We start from the raw sequence: 19672 nt of genomic DNA on the forward strand, positions 1-19672 counted from the left end.
AAAACAAATAATGTATTCTTTTATTGACAAAATATACGTAAGTGCGTTTTATGTATTTGAACATTTAAGACACTTTTTATACAAGGGCGCGTTAGAAGACTAACTCTATATATGCATAGAATAATTCGACAATAGATGTGTCATCAGGTTTACATTTATATACTCTCAGAACATTGAAAAATGCATTACCGCTAATAATAATATTTAACCATTTTGATACTTTAAAACCAATAATCATTGTTAACTACAGAGATATTTTCACTGGCATTATCTATGTCACTATCTATCATAATATAACAATATACACGAATTTATGTGATAAAAGGTTGTTTCTTGTTTGTTTTGATATTGTCAAATTATTATATCCTAAATGAAGAGTGGATAAGTACAAGAGAACACTGTTACAGCTACCGTAAAATGGTCACATAAGTCAACACAGCTCGGCAGCTAACATGGGAACGCATTCGCCTATGCTAAACCTTTGATCTTACTCATCAGACAGCCACTGGGGACCTTGTTTGCATATCAAAGGAAAACGATTGGTATGTGACAGCACTCTAATAGTTCCCATCACTGCATTATATAGTGTTATTGGTTTAAGATATCACACGAACGCACTGGCTTCAAACACATGTCATTTAGAAAACTGGACAGACCTTTCTAAATCCCGACAAAAGTCAGCGTCTTCTTCTTGTAAAAGTAACGATTTTGTTACAACTTATGTTGATGTTAAGTTATTTTCGTTATCAACGTTAAATCCCCAATGCCACCGTTTTTCATACATTTCACCATCCTTCCAATCTAATTAAAGTTTGGATTGAAGTAAATTATTCTTTCAAAGGATATTTGACATAAACCGTTCTTCGAAGTTCTCAAGATATTAGGTTTAAACGACCTTTAAATATTCAGTTTAGAATTAAGAGGTGCGACCCCTACAGAGAACACCTATCTCTAAATTTTAATTCTTTTATTTAGAATGCGAAAACGCAATAGAGAATAATGTAATACGAGGCTTTGAATGTAACATCGTGAAATGTATAAATAGTCTATAAGTGAAGAGACCAGATCTTTTAATTCTGACTAATCAGATAATACGTCAGCCCGGACTTTTACCAGAACTCGTGTCCTTATCAGATCAATTGATTTTTACATGCATTCATAGTTCGACTCAACTTTGGAACTGATAAATGAATCAAATTACGCACTATATATGACTTATCTTTAAAGTGCAAACTACGATCATTGGATAATTGCATTAAAAATATCATTAACTTTACTTCTAATCGTTTGTGCAGCATAAAAGAGCCTGCATTACGTTTTCTTGCAGATTGCCCAAATGTAGTGTTTCCAGAAATCGAACCATAATAACTTTATCCCCTGATATCTATAATATATATTTCTTACGGGTATTCTCTTGCTATTACCCTAGGGAAATAAGGATATATCTGGTGCTGTTCATTGGATTCATTGTAAAACAAACCAAATTAGTTTCTATTACGATTTTCCCACTCTTCAGAATAGTTCTGATCACAATGCTCAGATATAAATTTTACGACGTCAGCCAACTATGCAAAGTAATTACTAAGCACACACACACCTATATTGTGCAGCAACAATTCTACATATATATATATATATATATATATATATATATATATATATATATATATATATATATATGCAGATACACGTAATATTTCTTTTCATCACTTTAGTAAACTTACACGACATCCAAGTAATGAGGGAACTTCAAACGATGGAGCTTTAAACATATTTCGCTTGTTTATTTGTCGTTGATATCCTCACCTGGATAAGCTGGAAAAGCGAGTTTCAATATCACATTTACAATTCTTTGCAATAATGCTTTAAACTACACCCTTCCTGGAAATGAGACTATTATCTGCGGCATTAAAGGACACTGGACGGGTAATCTATGGCTATGTGAAGGTGATTGCTTTTTATTAAATTATTTATTTCATTCGCTGAATCGTGTCTATGGAATATAAAGTTGGATTTATTTTACAATCTGATTGTCAAAGCTGCAACGACATATGTTCTGTGCAATCTGTGCATTTTCAAGTCATATAGGTTACACACATAGTAGACAGGCAAATTGTCAAATGGTTTCTTGGGAGTTATTGAAACAATATGTCATCTGAAATGTATCCAAGAAAATCGATATTTTAAAACAGTCATGATTATCATCAATCTATTATCGATTATAATTAAATATTCCAGGCATTGCACTATGATAGCATATAACCAAACTTGAGTCCATGTTACATGGTTATCGCTTTCTTACTAGTAATTGTATGTGGTACGATCGCTACCTTTATATGCCTAATACAAAGTCCGGTAAACATGAACTAGAGATACAGCAGTAGATCTCATGTTTTTGAAACTAAATATATCAGTTCAACAAAATTTTGCACTTCTTGATGAAACGTTCTCTCTGTATGCATGCATTCCAGAAATGGTCGATAAAGAATGCAAAAGGATAAATATAGTGCACACATTGAAATTCTAACTCGATAGCAAAACACTTGAAAACAGGACGTTTTATTTCTTCTTTAGACAGGAAAAAATATTTGGAACAATGGCACAGAATATGAACATAATAAATTCAAAATATACAACCTGATTCAGGCTCAATTCTCCGAGGGGGAAGCAGTTTCTGTATCATACAACCATCAATAGATCACACGTTTTAGAGTTAGATCTTAGCTGCAATAGCTTCTATCAGAACGAGAATACATCAAAGTTCGTTTCCAAAAATATGTTATGCAGATGAAACTTCTCCCACTAGAGTTTGGGAACAATAACGTTCCATCTAAGCATTCTTTGAAATGATGTTCAGATAGTGACAACGAAGAAAATATCCCACATATTGCTGCTAAGCTGACCAGAGGTTCCCAAATTATATATCCAAGACTGAGACATCTCTGCGTTTTTCAAAACCCGTAACGTTATAATAACCCACTTTCACTTTATTGCAGTTGTTTCTATCGCGTGCCGAAAACTGCCGTACATTTTCTGACTGTATATTCTAGAATGTTCTTAAAACATGACTATACGAAGATTATCTTTTGATATTAATATATCCATTTTACTTATGCTCAATCTCTAGCTATCATATTAAGTAAATGAGGAGTTGGTTGGTTGGTTCCTTCCTGTGAATCCTATTATCCGCTAACAGATTTTGTTGAGTTTATTATTTTTCATAACCTCTACAGTATAATTCTGATCAAAATTTTCAAATGCATATTTTGCGATGTCACTTTAATTGTCCTGTTCAGAAACTAAGCCTTTACCAATGATTGCCAGAAACAACACTTCCAAACTTGTACCTTGTGATACATACTTGTATCTTAATACTATTGTTTGGCAATAGTATAACCAGGTGTCAATCTGATTAATCTACATTATTCTAAGTTTATTTCTCCAGTATTTGAGAATGACTGTACTCTTTCCGTTAAGCGCTTGATTCATTCTCGTTAGACGGGAATATTATTTGGGATATGGGCACGGAATATGAAAATATTAAATTAAAAATATACAACCTGATGCAGGCACAATAATCTGCGTGACTATAGTTTCTGTATCATACAGCCATCAATGGATCACACGTTTAAGAGTTAGATCTTATCTGCAATTACTTCTATCAGAACGAGAATACATCAAAGATTGTTTCCAAAAATATCTTATGCAGATGAATCTTCTTCCACTAGAGTTTGGAAACAATAACAATCCATCTAAACATTCTTTGAAATGGTGTTTAGATAGTAACAACGAAGAAAATATCCCACATATTGGTGGTTAGCTGACCAAGACTGAGACTTCTCTGCGTTTTTCAAAAGGCGTAACTTTTTACTTATGCTTAATTTCGTGCTATCATTTTAAGTAAATTAGGAGTTGGTTGGTTCCTTCCTTTGAATCCTATTATCCACTAAAATATTTCGATGAGTTTATTATTTTTCTTAACCTCTCCAGTATACTTCTGATACAAAAATTTCAAATGCATATTTTGCGATGTCATTTTAATTGTCCTGTTCAGAAACTAAGCATTTACTAGTGATTACCAGAAAAAACACTTCCAAACGTTTACCTTGTGATACATACTTGTATCTTCAAAAGGTTCAAAACACACTTAAAGTACCACGATCAGAGCACACCTACCCGCTGCTCTGTACCCTACACTGGCTATCCGTTCGATCCAGAATCAAACACAAGATTTGTTCTCTGTGCTACGTTTCACTGTCGGACTCTAGTCCAACATACCTATCCGACTTCACCCATGTGTACACACCAGCAAGATACTTACGTTCCTCTTCTGACAATCGTATACTCATTATTCTGACTATGAAAACAAAGTCATATGGACAGCGTTCTTTTGCATACAAGGGCCCAGCAACGTGAAATGAATTGCCCACTGAACTTAGACACAAAGACACAGAGATCACATTCAAGAGTGCTCTCAAAACTCACTTATTTCGACTGCGAGAACAAACTTAAAGACCTAATAATGTTTCCTACTTGAAATATTCAAACCCCTTTTTCTTTTTTTTAAAATGTTTTTTTCTAATTTCATGGTGTTTGTTTTTGTAATAATATTATTATATGTTTTTTTATCTTATAGGTGTTGTCTAATGTTGTAAAGCGCTTAGAGCTTCTAAATATTAGGCGCTATACAAAGTCCTCATTATTATTATTATTATTATTATGTTAATACTATTATTTGGAAATAGTAAAACATGGTGTCAGTCCGATTTATCTACATTATTCTAAGTTTCTTTTTGCAGTATTTGAGGATGTGTGTACTATTTCCATTAAGCGCTTCTGTTAACTTGAAACTTTCACGAAAGTAAAAATGCTTTACTCAAAAGAAAGCTTAAATTATATTATGTGCATGCTGTTTATTCCAATAATAATAGAAATGTACTCAATACATTGATGTTCCCTCTGTCGGTGTTGATAATGAAAATATTATTTAACGAACTTCCATCGTATAAGTATCGTATGTGATGTTCTCTGCATCTATGGTACTTGGTTTATATAACTCAGACCTTATCCTTTAGACGGGTATATTTTCTTTGCGTTTTGAAGTATAAAACGAGCACATTTTTATAAATCTTAGAAGCTCTTTCATATCGATGGAACTTTGACCAAATTATTTATCTATTTTTCCTTGTTCACCAGTGATAGACTGCGGTCGGCCATTGAATATACCTGGTAACAGCACAGTAATCTTTTCAACGGGATTAGCCGGAAACACGAGTTACAATGCTACACTGACAGTTCGATGCAATAAGGGGTTCAACTACACACTTCCAGGAAATGAAAATATTCGCTGCGGCAAGGAAGGAAGATGGCCTGATATTCTAGGGCTATGCAAAGGTGACTGCATTATATTTTTTGGTATATTTAAGTCGACAAATTGTTAAAACTAAAGAGAAAGTCAGATTTATCGTATTCATTTGCATTGTCGAAACATTAGTAAGATATTTTCTTTATAATTCATGTGTTTTCCAAAAGCATTATGTATTACGTGGTAGCCAAATAGATTTCCAAGTTCTGTACGTATGCCAAATATCTCTTATAAAATGTATCAAAGACAATTACTACTTTCGTTAGGTTAAGAATTGTACGAGTCTTTAGTTCGTCTTAAAAGGGTATACTCGCGAGCATAACAATATTATATATTAAGATTTATCATATATATATATATATATATATATATATATATTGTATGTGTATGTTTGTCCCTCAGGTTTAGAAGCTATACGTTAATCTATTTCAAACTTATCAAGAATACTTCGTTCACATAAACTTCACATTTATTAATATTTTTATATACGCTGAGTTTTTTGACACGTTTATAATTAGATTTCGAGGTAAATTACATTCCACAGAATAGTGACATAACTTTCAACCGAGGAATTTCGAGTGACAACATATAAAACGCTGCTACAGTTCTGTAAGAGTGCAGCAAGACGTAATCTAATGACACCTTCTCTGTTCAAGTACAAAGCAATTGGACCGATGGTACAAACCGAAAATTCACTACTGAGGCATGAAGAAGTTAGATGTCAACTAATATTTTACCATGATATGATTTCTGTTATTCTTACAGTACCTGGACGATATAATATGTTAACTCATGAATGTGTTCATGGAAAGGTATAAAAATTACAATCAATGTTTGTCAGTAACACTCACTTTCCTAAGAATTGGTAAATACTCACTGGATAATGTAGTATGCCATGTTCCGCCTAGAAAACGCTCGCGAATTTCCTTCAGCTCAGAACCATCATCCTGTGTATTAGAAATATATGGTCTTAAAAAATAGTAGAAAAGAGTGAGACGAAACAAGCTTTATAAAATTCAACAAATAATTTAATTCGTACCTACGATAATGTTATTTAAACCACGAATAATCCTAGAATCATAGAATTACAGACACAAGTCCTAATGATTCAAAAAACACTTTAGTAAAAACCCAAATTAAATCCAAGTGTTGATGTGCCTGTGGTAGCCCGTTCGTGGTGATGAACCAACAGTTTTCTGATGGATCACAATAATACAATCCAAGAATCCAATCCTTATTCAAAATTTCATTATAAATTCAAGTCTTTTTCCGTGAATGTTATATTTAAAGAACAATTCCAGAGAACAATCTTATCAAATAACTAATTTGAATAAATAACCCAGATGAAATACTAGAAACAACAATAATACAATTAATTCTGCTAAGATCTTATAACACTAATAATTAATGTCTAGAAGAATATATTATATAGTCCTCCACCTGACCAGAGGTCACAATTAGCATTTTCTGAACATACAATTATTATATAATGGGGTAGTCTCATTCAAGAGGGTTCAGTGTTTATAAAATAAAATCTTATTTATAATTAGAAGTATATTACTAACATTATAATATAAAATGTGTAGTAAACAATAGATAGATCGGGCAATTCATGGGGGATTTGCAAAGTTCTAGACACAAATTGAGAAAAACGTTTGCTGCAAAACCAAAATCGATGATACAGTTCACGTAGAAACTAAACTTGTTTATTGACCAGGTCAAGTCTAACATCCTATGGCATAGTATCAATAGCATACATTGTAATCAGAAAAACAAAAAGCAACAAACAAAAATGGAAGAATAAATAAACATAAGTAACCTTGGTCAATGTATCTTGTTTTACATTGTTCGAACCAACAATGTATCTTACTTTATACTTTATACTTGCATGGATGCATTCTTAAAATCCATCGTTCGATTGGTGCACTAGATTTTGATCCTAGTGGGTATATACATTGAAGATGTGTATGCACAGTAACTCAATGATATTTAAGTACATATGGAGTCTTTACGAATAGTGTTTATATACATCGTTCATCGTAATAATTTTGTGCTCATTTCCCTGTTGCTGACCAAGCACCGCACAGAACACGTCATTTGTTTTGTTTGTATTTTGCGGGGGAAGGTTGTTGTTTTTTGTTTTTAGTTTCTTTTTGCCGTTGCTGTTGTCTTTGTTTGTTTGTTGTTGTTTTTTTTTTTTGTTGGTTTTTTTTTTTTTTTTTGGGGGGGGGGCTATTTTCTTTGTTCTTTTCTTTGTGGGGTTGGGTTTTGTTGTTTTATCTTGAAATATATGTATATATTGATGCTATTAGTTAGCTTGTTTCAATCTTATTTATGTAATCGATTTTTTATTTATTCAGTATATGTGAATACCTGTAACATCTGCACTTACTTAAGTCACGTTATGAAAGATCTTCCAAGTAAAGTGTATTCTTCAGGAATAACGCAAAATAAGTAACCTTTCTTGCTGCTCCGTTCTTGATAGATAGATAGATTAGTATACAGCCCACAAAAGATCAAAGTAATTTTCAAGTTGAAAGTCACTAAATACCGTATCAATCAGACTCCTCCATCTTAGTCTTAGTTGCCAAGTAATTCTGAACGGATTGGAATGTGTCACGATTATGGTAATTTACTCAACGAGAAAACACTTCTACGACGATCTACATTTTATTGTGCAGCTCCTTCTACATCTCTGATGGGTGCATGGTGTAGGAAGGAGCTTATATACAGTTGTATGCTCCCGTTGTACAAACATCGAAATTTACTTCGAAGTTCAACAATACCATTACGATTGTATAACCTTCAACAAACTCGTTCATATCTATGAATATGTTTGCATCATCTACACATTTACTTTTCCTCGTTCACCAGTGATAGACTGCGGTCGGCCACTGCACATTCCAAGTAACAGTACAATAATTTCTACAAATGGATTAGCCGGAAACGCGAGTTACAATGCTACACTGACAGCTCGATGCAATAAGTGGTTCAACTACACACTTACTGGAAAAGAGACTATTCGCTGCGGTAAAGAAGGGAAATGGAATGCCATATTAGGATGATTTGAAGATTAGATTCTCGGTTCCTTTTTTTAGTCATAGAAATCTAAAAGCAGAAAATAGATTTAATAATATTTTCCAATCGTCAAAACTGCAGTGAGAATTTTGTTTCCAATCATTATTATATTAGCTATGATTTAAAAAGAAATATAGTTAACTGGGCAGTCGAGCCGATTTGCAAACAGTTTATTGTGGGTATGTTGCATATGTATGTGAAGTGTGTCATATACAATGTATAAAGGGCGATCATTACCTTCCATTCAGTCATGACTTACTTGCTTTTATTGTGACTCTGAAAGATAGATATTCCCCAGCATTACAACATGATATTTTCCCACAAGAAACAAGAAATTTTCTTTCATGTTATAAATCTTTGATGTCTTATCAGCAATACAATGTGGGTTGCGCCCTACTTCTCTATCAAACGGTGTGCTAATTACATCCCCCGGTATAGATGGTGATACAAGCTACAACGCAACAATGACTGTTGTGTGTAATGAGGGTTATAACTATACCCATCCTGGATTGGAGACGGTCCGCTGTAGAGACGGTGGGGTTTGGGAAACAATTGTTGGAAACTGCACAGGTAAGGTCTAAAAAATATGTATATTGCATGCAGCATATAAATTTGATTTAATAACTAACCTGCTCTAATTCAAGTAAGACAATACAACCGCTCCTGGAAGGCTAAGAGGAGTGGAAGATATGCATATTTGTATATTGTCGACTAGAAGTAGCAGATGCAATTTATGCAACAGACAATATTTATCCCACTGGTTTATTTGCTATACGTGCGTGTATTAATAATAAGTACACGGAATACTTAGTTGATGTAAACGTCATATGTGCACATTGAGTTTTTTTTATTTGACATTTCGGACTCTACACATGTAACCATACTTTTGTGTTACCATTTATGCATTCAAATACTTTCGTGGGTTTTTAATATTAATGAACTCATTTTATTTACACAGTTGTTAAAGGTATCGATGGAAAGGACATTGGAAAGAATATTAACACAAATTTCAAACCGGTGATTTCGTGTGACCACATATACAAGGCTACTACAGTTGTGTGAGAGCGTGGCAAGGCAACATTTAGTTTTGAACAACTTCTATGTTGAAACTCAAGGCTGTTTAGACACACAATAAAAAATTAAAATTCACTTCTCACGTCGATTATAGTTTTAATTTACTGATCTTACAAGTACTTTTACCATGTCTTCATCATTAATAGAAAAACGAAAAGTAGGTCTCAGTTTATTAAATTAGCTTAACGTCTTATTCCTCATAATTAAAACTGCCATCAATATTTAAATGTACACAATAACATGTTCTCTTGTCCACAAGTTTGTTATTGGACTGCCAATCAGTAAATATAAAATATTGTAAAACTAGTAGTATCTGTGTGATACATGCATAATGGGAAAATCCACTCTCTGGTTGTCATTGTTTGAGACGGTATAGGGCTAAACGGTAATTTCATATTGAATGCCCATAGGATTAATATTGGGGTGGTATGGGGATCAAACGGAATTTTAACACGGTGATGGCACTTTACGGTCCACCTCCAATCTTACTGACAAACACTCAGACATACTAAACAACATGCAATCACACATACACGCAACCATACAATCATGACATTACACATATACTATCACAAAGACCCCAAGGACAGAATGTCACATAGTGTATACATGCATATATCTTAGATTGTACATATAAAGCATTAGCTGTACCTCCGATTATGTAAGCTCTGAATACAAAGTTTCATATATGTTACTAATATTACAAATAGCTTGAATCAAGAAAACCCAATCATAATGATATGGGATTTACCCGAGACAAATTATTCCCAAAATATGACAATGGCTGAACTGAACAAGTGAGAGAATGTAGGCAAAGGAGATGGCTACTAGCACACATATTGACTATCCAACTTACCGGCTCTCAACTATACCAACAGACATACGAAAGGGGTCAAGGGAGAATGTAATCAATCCCTTCATCACAAACGACCACGCGATATTAATTATAAGTCGTTTGCTACAGACTTTGGACATATTTTAAATTCTACTTTTGTTTTCCATAAAACCTTATAAAAGTTTGCATGATTTCTTTAGCTTATAACATTAGTTTCATGCCTAATAAAAGGAAGAGCATTGCCCTCTATTACCACATATGAAGGGAACGACAACTTCTTAATTTATCTTTACTAGATATAAGGAAGAATATTGTCTTGGGTTGTTGGAAAGTGGATAGAGGCGGATATCTATTTTACACCAGATGAGTAGGAGATAAATCAATACTACACATGCTTTATAATTATGTTGAAAGTAAGTTTCGTTCAGTTCAGTACAATAGTACAATTCGAGATATTCTGGCGCTCAAGATGGTGTCAAAGCAACTTTTATTTCCTCCCTTCTAATTCAAGAAATTGTATAAAATACTAAAGTTCATTAGAAACAGTACTTTGCAGTCAAGACTTTTGAAGTCAATTTTAACTTAGTTGCATATTCAAGCCATAACCTCTGCACTTTATTGGTTGAACAATCATTCGATAAATTTGAATTGTCCCTAGTTTTCACAATATAATCCTATTACACTTCAAAAACATTTGCAAGACCGAAATTTATATACTTACATATGTAAAATGTCCGAATTGTCATTACATACTGACTTTCTTTTGCCCAACATGTGGCCGACCAAATTTCTTTTCTTTGAAAGAATAGTTTAAAATCAAAACCTGTAATTGGCACATGTTTTATTCTTCGTCCAACATGAACATCTTAACTTACTGAGTGAGTATGATTTACACAGGTATGACAGCAGTTACTTTTTGGACATATATGAGGCGATTTGTCAATATTATAAAATAAGCATGAATTTGAATAAATGAATTACGGATAAACAATATGTCTCTATCATTCTAAATATCGCAAGTTCCAAATGAACGTTAGATTATTAGAAATTAAATTAATGAGACGGTTATTACAGCAATACTCCGAAAGAAGATATTTTCTTACCATGTCGAAGACATCATGCAATTGTACAGCAGAGAATTAGATTAGCTCCGGTCAATACGAGATGGGTTACATTTGTTGCCAAATGTAGCACAATTGATGAAAATCCAATAATATTTTAAGCTAGTGTCAACTTTCTTTTCTCACTTTTTGATCTGTAAACTGAGACGCTGGCTAACGTGCATCGCTAGGTCAGTAGACTAGAATGTTTACTCGTGTCGCAATTTTAGAATTTGGTTATGATAGAGTTTCTTGCTGTCAAATAAATGCAAGCAATATCCTTCAGTCATTCCCCTTGTCACATTTAAAAAAAATTCCACCGGAGAATTTTGCACCGTAGTTCTTATTGTCTGTATCACATTTAAAAGAAATTTATAGCAGCGTTTCTCTGTAAAGGTCCCACTTTTCTGAAGTTAAAAAAATTCAAGCAATAACAGATTTTCATCCCACTTGGTACAAACGAATATTTGTGATGAAATTAGTTTTCCTAATAACTACGAACGGTAATTATGTTGATATCGCTTAACAGACAAATGTTCTGATTTTAGTTTGTTTGCTTTTCTATTATTAAGAATAGATCCTTTCATTTTAAATATTGATATCTAAGGTTCACACATTAGGACATTACAGTGTGATCCAAATGAAGATTATTTTAAAGTTTCTGAGATATTTCCCTACTAAATGCATAATATACATTTGCATTGTCAGTAAAGGTGGAATCTATTCATCCTTTTGCACATTGTTTCTTTTTTATTTCAGCGATTGAGTGTTTTATTATATTCAGTATCGATAATGGAAAAATAAAAGTCAAAACAACAGGAGTAGATGGCAAAAATAATACTTATGGAGTCAAACTGTCCGTCGAATGCGATAGTGGTTTTACATCAAATGTTCTAGAAATCACGTGTCTTGATAGTGGCCTATCTTCCCAACCCGTATGCAGACCAGGTGGAAACCACTCCTCTCTCTCTCTCTCTCTCTCTCTCATAAAAAATCACAATTAATTATGTTGCTAATGAAGCATGTCATTTTATTACATAGCTTGCAATGGTATAAAAGAAAGGAATGATTGCACCGTTTTCGTGTAGAGGTGACACTTGTTAGAACTCGTCAGCTCCTGTCATTTTATAACGAATTCATATCTATGCTATCTTCGTAAGTTCATTTGCTAAATGTTATATTCATACCATTGTGACATAGAAGTTTTCTGTTCAAGAGCAAAACAAAAGGGATAACTTTATTGTGTAGAATTGTGCCTGACATATTCACAAAATCTAAGACATAATCAAGTTTAAATATTAAATATAAAAGGCGTAGGGAAGAAGAAATATTGCTTTAAAAGTGTTTTTCAGACGGTTGTCTCATCGGATATATTTACACCAATACGCAATGTTCATTATATTTCAGACCCTAAGCCGACCGATTTGACAGCGGCCATCGTGGGATCTGTTGTTACCTTTATAACAGTAATGGCGCTGGTGATCGGTATTGTTATATTCATGAGGTATATGTTTCATAATTGCATTTGTTTCTTCAAACTTCTTAACCAGTGGAATATACAATCACACTGTTTGTAATGCAGCACTCGTAGAGTTTTCTGTGTTGAATAATTACAAACATTCGAAATGTATACTAATATTCAGAATACGAGAGCGTCGTGTGATTAATAAAATCTATGTCATCACGTACACGAATCAAATACATAATTTAACAAAGCCTTTCGCATGATGCATGTCTTATAATGCGTAAAAAAATCATCACTTCGCTTCTGTTACTGTTGCAGGAGAAGAAAGAAACACAAGGATGATGCAACAAGAAATTTTGACCAGATCGACGAAAGCGAAGTGGGAGTCAGTAGCAATCCTGCTGAAATGGACTTCCAAAAAGGTGTGACAATAGTTGTTATGTACCTTCTTCAAATGAAAAAGGTTGTTAAAATTGTTGAACACTTATGGAATTAAAATAACATTAGTTATGAGCTACAAATCGATTATTTACACAATCTGAATTTGCAATTTTAGACCTAAATAGGCAAATTATCGTACTTTTACAATCCCGCCTTTTTACCATGTGAAATGTGCATTATCCTCCTCCAACTATACTACAATATGAATTTCTTTGAAGGGCTAGGTATAAAAGAAAAACTGAAAATAGCCATCTTTCTTATGTCTCTGCATAACCTAGGAGAGGGAGGGGAACCGCGTTGCGTATTGGCTGAGTTGACGTCCTCTTTTTATTTCCGAAATTTTGTTTTTAAGATATAAATTCATAATTATAAAAAAAAAAAATAAAGAAATTTTAATAAAAAGAACTCTACAGTAACATTTTAATATTTATTATGGCTTCAACCCAGAGTTTATTGGTTAAGGTGATTTGCTCAGAAATCATTGTGTCACATGTGAACTCACCCATTGCCAGATGAAACATCAACACTATCAACATTTGTGCATTTTCAAACTTATTGGAGCAAATTACTGGCTCCGTAAATCTGGTCTAAGTATGTTCAAACACACACAAGCACACACACTAAATGCAAATCCACAAATTTTATTTAGACCTCATAATGAACCCATACATAAGAACCTGTAAGCCGCTGTTTAGTGTATAAATTTACTAGTGAGTAATATATCTTATTGCTTGATACGGATATTCATTAACGGTGGAGAGTAAACCACACAAAACCACTTGCATATGAATAAGCGTGCCAGTGTGTAACATAATCAAGTATTATTAATACATGGTAATACTTTACGTATCATGCAATGCTTTTAATGTCAAATATCATAGCAAAAATACGTGCAGCTGTCAAAATGCGCCTTAACACTCTAGGAAGGTGTCAAAATACGGTGACGATATATTAGATTAATATTCTGTTTGTTTAGCTCCTTGATTGTTGAATGGCGTGTTTTGACTTGAAGGCATGCATATATCTCTTCAGTAATATTATCTCCTTTTGTCAGTTACATCGAGGATATTGTATCATGGAAGTAGTCTCCCTCAACACTTATGAAAGGAGCATTGTCTCTCCGCTCTAATTAATTTCCTTTTGAACAGTTTGTAAACAGTATAAATTCCCCAAGCTATACACATTACACTGGACAACAAATTTTTACAAAAGTCATGTTACTGAAATAAAATTAGTCAATTCTTATCAATTTTTATGTGCTGAACACGAATATGACAGTCAAATTGCAAAATTGGCTCTAGTTTTTTTGTAATCTGCAAGAAATTAATGTTTACATAACGAAATGCATTCCAATAGTAAAAGGTCAACTGTAATAGCCTACCTATAAAAAATCAAGTCATTGACTACATCTTAGATTTCTTCGCCTGTCTCTTGTACAGCTGTTCGGGAGCATCTCTGAGGAGTGTCCAGCAGTAGTCAGCCAGCATTGTAGTGGACCATTTTCCCTGGTATCTTTGTTCCATTGTTGCGATATCTTGATGAAAACGTTCGCCGTGTTCATCACTAACAATACCACAGTTGCTAGGAAAGAAATCCAAATGGGAATGAAGGAAGTGAATCTTTAGAGACATATTGCAGCCAAGTTTCTTATACTTCATCAACATGTCTTCTACTAGTTCCTTATAGTTTTCTGCCCTAACATTTCCGAGGAAGTTTGTAGAAACTAGGCGAAAAGCATTCCATGCTTGTTTCGCGTCACCTTCCAGCAAGTTGTTGAACCGGTCATCTTTGAAAAGCTCTCGAATCTGAGGACCCACAAAAACTCCCTCTTTAATCTTTGCTTCGCTGAGTCGAGGGAATTTTTCATGCAGGTATCGGAATGCTGGCAAAGTCCGGTCAATGGCTTTCACGAAGTTCTTCATCAAACCTAGTTTGATGTGAAGGGGTGGTAGCAAGATTTTCTGAGCCTCAACCAGAGCTGGGTGTTGGATATTCTTCTCTCCAATGGCTACATTCTGCCTGTGAGTCCATTCCTTCCTCATGTAGTGCATTTCCCTTGCTCGGCTATCCCACTCGCATAAGAAACACATGTATTTTGTATATCCTTGCTGCAGTCCCATTAAAAGGGCAACTACCTTCAAATCACCACAGAGGTGCCAGCTGTACTTGTTATACTCAATGGAATTCAGTAGCTGCCTTAAGTTATCGTATGTCTCTTTCATGTGGACAGCATACGCTACTGGAATAGATGGAAGAATGTTTCCATTGTGCAAAAGCACAGCCTTGAGACTCAGTTTCGAAGAGTCCACAAATAGTCTCCATTCTTGTGGGTCATGAGTGATTTTTAAAGCATTCATGAGGCCCTCAATATCGGAACAGAATATCAGATTACTTTCCTTTCTGAAGAAAGGCTCCAATTGCTGGTGGCGCTTTCGATATGCAGTAATTGTGACATCTTCTTCTAGAAGATTCCATTGTTGGAGTCTTGATCCTAACAATTCTGCCTTGTTCTTTGATAAGTCCAAATCACGAATCAGGTCATTTAGTTCTTCCTGTGTTATTCTGTGTGGGGTTGATGATGCACCACAGTGAAAATCTGGATCACTGCATGCTGATGGACCAGGAGAAGAACAGGTCGACTCACCTTTGTCTTCGTCAGATGAATCAAGAGAATATTCTGCTGGAGGTTCTGGAATAGGAAGTCCCTCACCATGTGGAACTGGTCTCAATGCAGACGGAATGTTTGGGTAGACTATTCTCGACTTCTTTCGCTTCGTTATTCCACCGGAAAGAGGAGGAACCAAGCAGAAGTAACAGTCATTTAGGTGGTTGCTTGGCTCTCTCCACACCATTGGGACTGCAAACGGCATTGATGACCTTTTGCAATTCAACCACTGTGAAAGCTGTGTTGTACATGTAGCACAGCATATATGCGGAGCCCAAGGCTTGTCTTGGTCACCAACCTTGCATCCGAAGTAAAGATGATATGCCTTCTTCACTTGAGAATTGATACTTTTCTTCTGGTTGGCAAATGTCACTTCCCCACAAATATAGCAAAAATTGTCCGCGGTATTAACACACTTTCGAGGCATTACTGTTCTTTATTGTACGTAAATGGATAAAATAATAAGTTTTATGTAACAGTAGCTTGAACTGTCTCGCACAACGTCTAAAATATTTTAAATGCTGAACCTATCTGATTGGGCTTTATATAGTACACTGCTTACGTCAGCTTCAGCAGCCGCCTGGCATTAGTATAATAGGCCTACACATGTATAGTACACTGCTGACGTCAACTTACTTCAGCAGCCGCATGGCATTAGTATTGCATTGCATCAGAAAATGATGCAATCAACTGTGGATGATGTGAGCATGATGGTATTATGCAATGTTACATCATTATTCCGGATGTTGCTGCAGTCCTACTGGAGAAATTTACACAGTGAAACATAGAAAATGAGGTATATGAATATCTTCAAAACGAGAGCCAATACAAATTTTTCACGGTTATATTCGTATTCGGCACACCAAAATACTACAGATTAGGGCCTTTTCAAGTCAGTAATGATTTCACTGTTGACCAGTGTTATCAGTTAGGGACCAAAAGTTATGTACAAAGACATGGATTTTATTTTCAAATATAATAATATCATATTTGATGCCTACCTTGCAAATACCGCTTTGCCATGAAATTATAAAAAGTCGACAATTGGTAAGGATCTTATTTTCTACTGCAATTTAACATAGCTTTAATAAACAATATAATGGACACTTTGTAACAAACTCTACATTCATACTGTCTTAGTTATTGTTCAATGATACTAAAAAGGACCATCTATAACCTGGAGTTTCCTTAAAACCTGATTAATTAATACCGCCCTTTCACTGTCAAGTCCAGAGATTCGTTGTCATTTGGTATATTTATATCACAGACACTAATCTCTCCGGCAAGGTTTGAGTGCAAAGTTTCTCATCTTAATATGATATATTTTCATTATATGCACCACAAGGAGAACATGCAACACTAAAATAACAACTTACAAATACACATGTATGTATAAATGTATGTATGTATGTATGTATGGATATATGTATGTATGGATATATGTATGTATGTATTAATATGCATGTATGTATGTATATATATATATATATATATATATATATATATATATATATATATATATATATATATATATATATATATGTATGTATGTATGTATGTATGTATGTATGTATACGATCATCCAGTGTCGTTTTTCTTGCTTCCATAGCAGTGTATACAAAATATTGTCATTGTATTAATTAATCCACTTGATAACATTGTGAATAATTTATTATTTAAAAATTATGGTTCAGAATTAAATGGCCCAAAGCATGACATGCAAGTAATAAGTGATAGCCATACAATCATATTCAATTTGATTTAGATTTACAAAGCTTGTAAATTCTTTGGTTTCTATTTATGTATTAAAGATATTGGAACTTAATTTCAAGTTGTCGAGATACATTTAAATTTGAATTTCTCCAACAGAAGGCAATATAAATATTTTTTAAACTAGAATTCGGTTCTGAATACTATATATGCATGAAACTTCTAGGTTAAAAATAAAGTTTGAATGCTTTGATCTTGTACTCTTCAAGTCATTGCTTCCAATTGTAAATTTTCCCCATTATTAGTCTATCTCTCCTAATCTTCTTGAAAACCATGATCAAACATTATCTCAGTCCAATATGTAAGTATTAGCAACACGACTGTGTCAATGAGATTTAATTTATGTTTAGTATTCACGTTTTCATTATGAAGCCTGTTTGATTTAACTCTGAAACATCGACATGAAACTGTTATTTATGTCACATGCAATGTTATAAATATCAAGAGTGACTCCAGAAAAAAGTCGAAACAGTTGCCTAACTGGGTTTCAATTTTCAAGGTTCAATATGTCTCTTAAACACTGGTAGTCATACTAGTACAGAACCATTATATATTACAAACAACCTAAACATCTTTATTACATCATTAAATTCAATGATTGGAAAGGATTCTTCCACATCACATGAGATTTCACTATAAACAATATAATGGACACGTTGTAACAAACTCTTACATTCATGCTGTCTTAGTTCTTGTTCAAAGATACTAAATAGGACCATCTATAACCTGGAGTTTCCTTAAAACCTGATTAATTAATACCGTCTTTTCACTGTCAAGTCCAGAGATTCGTTGTTATTTGGTATATTTATATCACAGAGACTAATCTCTCCGGCAAAGTTTAAGTGCAAAGTCGATTTCTCATATTAATATGATATATTTACATTATATGCACCACAAGGAGAACATGCAACACTAAAATAACAACTTACTAAGACATACATGTATGTATGTATGTATGTATGTATGTATGTATGTGTTGCAGAATAGAAACCGAGTGGGTTTTGGATTAAATGAATAACACAAACACAATGTGTGAAAGATGGAAATTTATGAAATGAATTAATAAAGAAAAATATATGGTTTAAAAATACAATGATTCTCTCACGCTCTCAACATACGATTGACCCAATCACTCTACACAAACATTCACACATTGAAAATAAACACAAAAAAAAAATGAATTCAGTATGAAATACAGATCCAAGAAACCTCATGGACTGCAGATACGATGAAAATAGTATTATACACTACAAGAAAGATTCACATAATCTCTCAAGTATGGGCTCCGATTAAGATTCAAAATAATCTTATGATATTCAAATGTGTTTCAAATAATGTTATAAACTGTAAGAGAGATTCATATAACCTCTTGGAACAACTAAGATTCAAACTAAACTTATGAACATAAAAATGCACCCAATTGACACAACAATTGGACCAAACATGTGCTTCTAGACCCTTGTACACTCGCACTATTCATACTCTGATGAACCGCAGTGTTTCACCGCGTCCTTGGGTTGGCCCACACTTGTATCGGCCGCTCGCCCCTTATCGGATCCACCACATGTACAGTCATACGTATACACACCTACAGACAGCATACAGCACCATCTAATTAGCTATGTGTACGTCCTGGGCTCCACCACATGTACAGACATACGTACATACATACGTATCGCCAGCACGCAGCCCTAAATACTCTAGAAACACCAGACAGCTCTAAACAGCTTCAGACAGCTCAAGAGATTTCTAGTCATAGTCACAGTCACAATCACAATCAGCTACAATAAAACCAAACTGGTCATAATAATAGTTCTGTAAAATCTCTAGATATATGCTAATACGTTAACCTCTAATAGTGACTTGTAATTCAAAGTTC

At 34.0% G+C, this 19672-nt stretch overlaps 1 protein-coding gene across 1 annotated transcript in view; it reads left to right on the forward strand.

Annotated features, from left to right (window-relative positions):
• Positions 1-8819: 8819 nt before the first annotated feature.
• The window catches only part of LOC149808214 (receptor-type tyrosine-protein phosphatase kappa-like), a 48887-nt gene continuing 38034 nt past the window's right edge, over positions 8820-19672 (forward strand). The window contains exons 1-4 of the mRNA XM_089974957.1: positions 8820-9013; positions 12212-12400; positions 12860-12956; positions 13236-13339. Coding sequence (XP_089831083.1) covers positions 8908-9013; positions 12212-12400; positions 12860-12956; positions 13236-13339 — 496 coding nt within the window. The 5' untranslated portion in view covers positions 8820-8907. The remainder of the gene's footprint in view (positions 9014-12211; positions 12401-12859; positions 12957-13235; positions 13340-19672) is intronic.

Source organism: Sinohyriopsis cumingii, chromosome 1, assembly GCF_028554795.1.
Source record: "Sinohyriopsis cumingii isolate HCF-2022 chromosome 1, ASM2855479v2, whole genome shotgun sequence".
NCBI classification, from domain to species: domain Eukaryota; kingdom Metazoa; phylum Mollusca; class Bivalvia; order Unionida; family Unionidae; genus Sinohyriopsis; species Sinohyriopsis cumingii.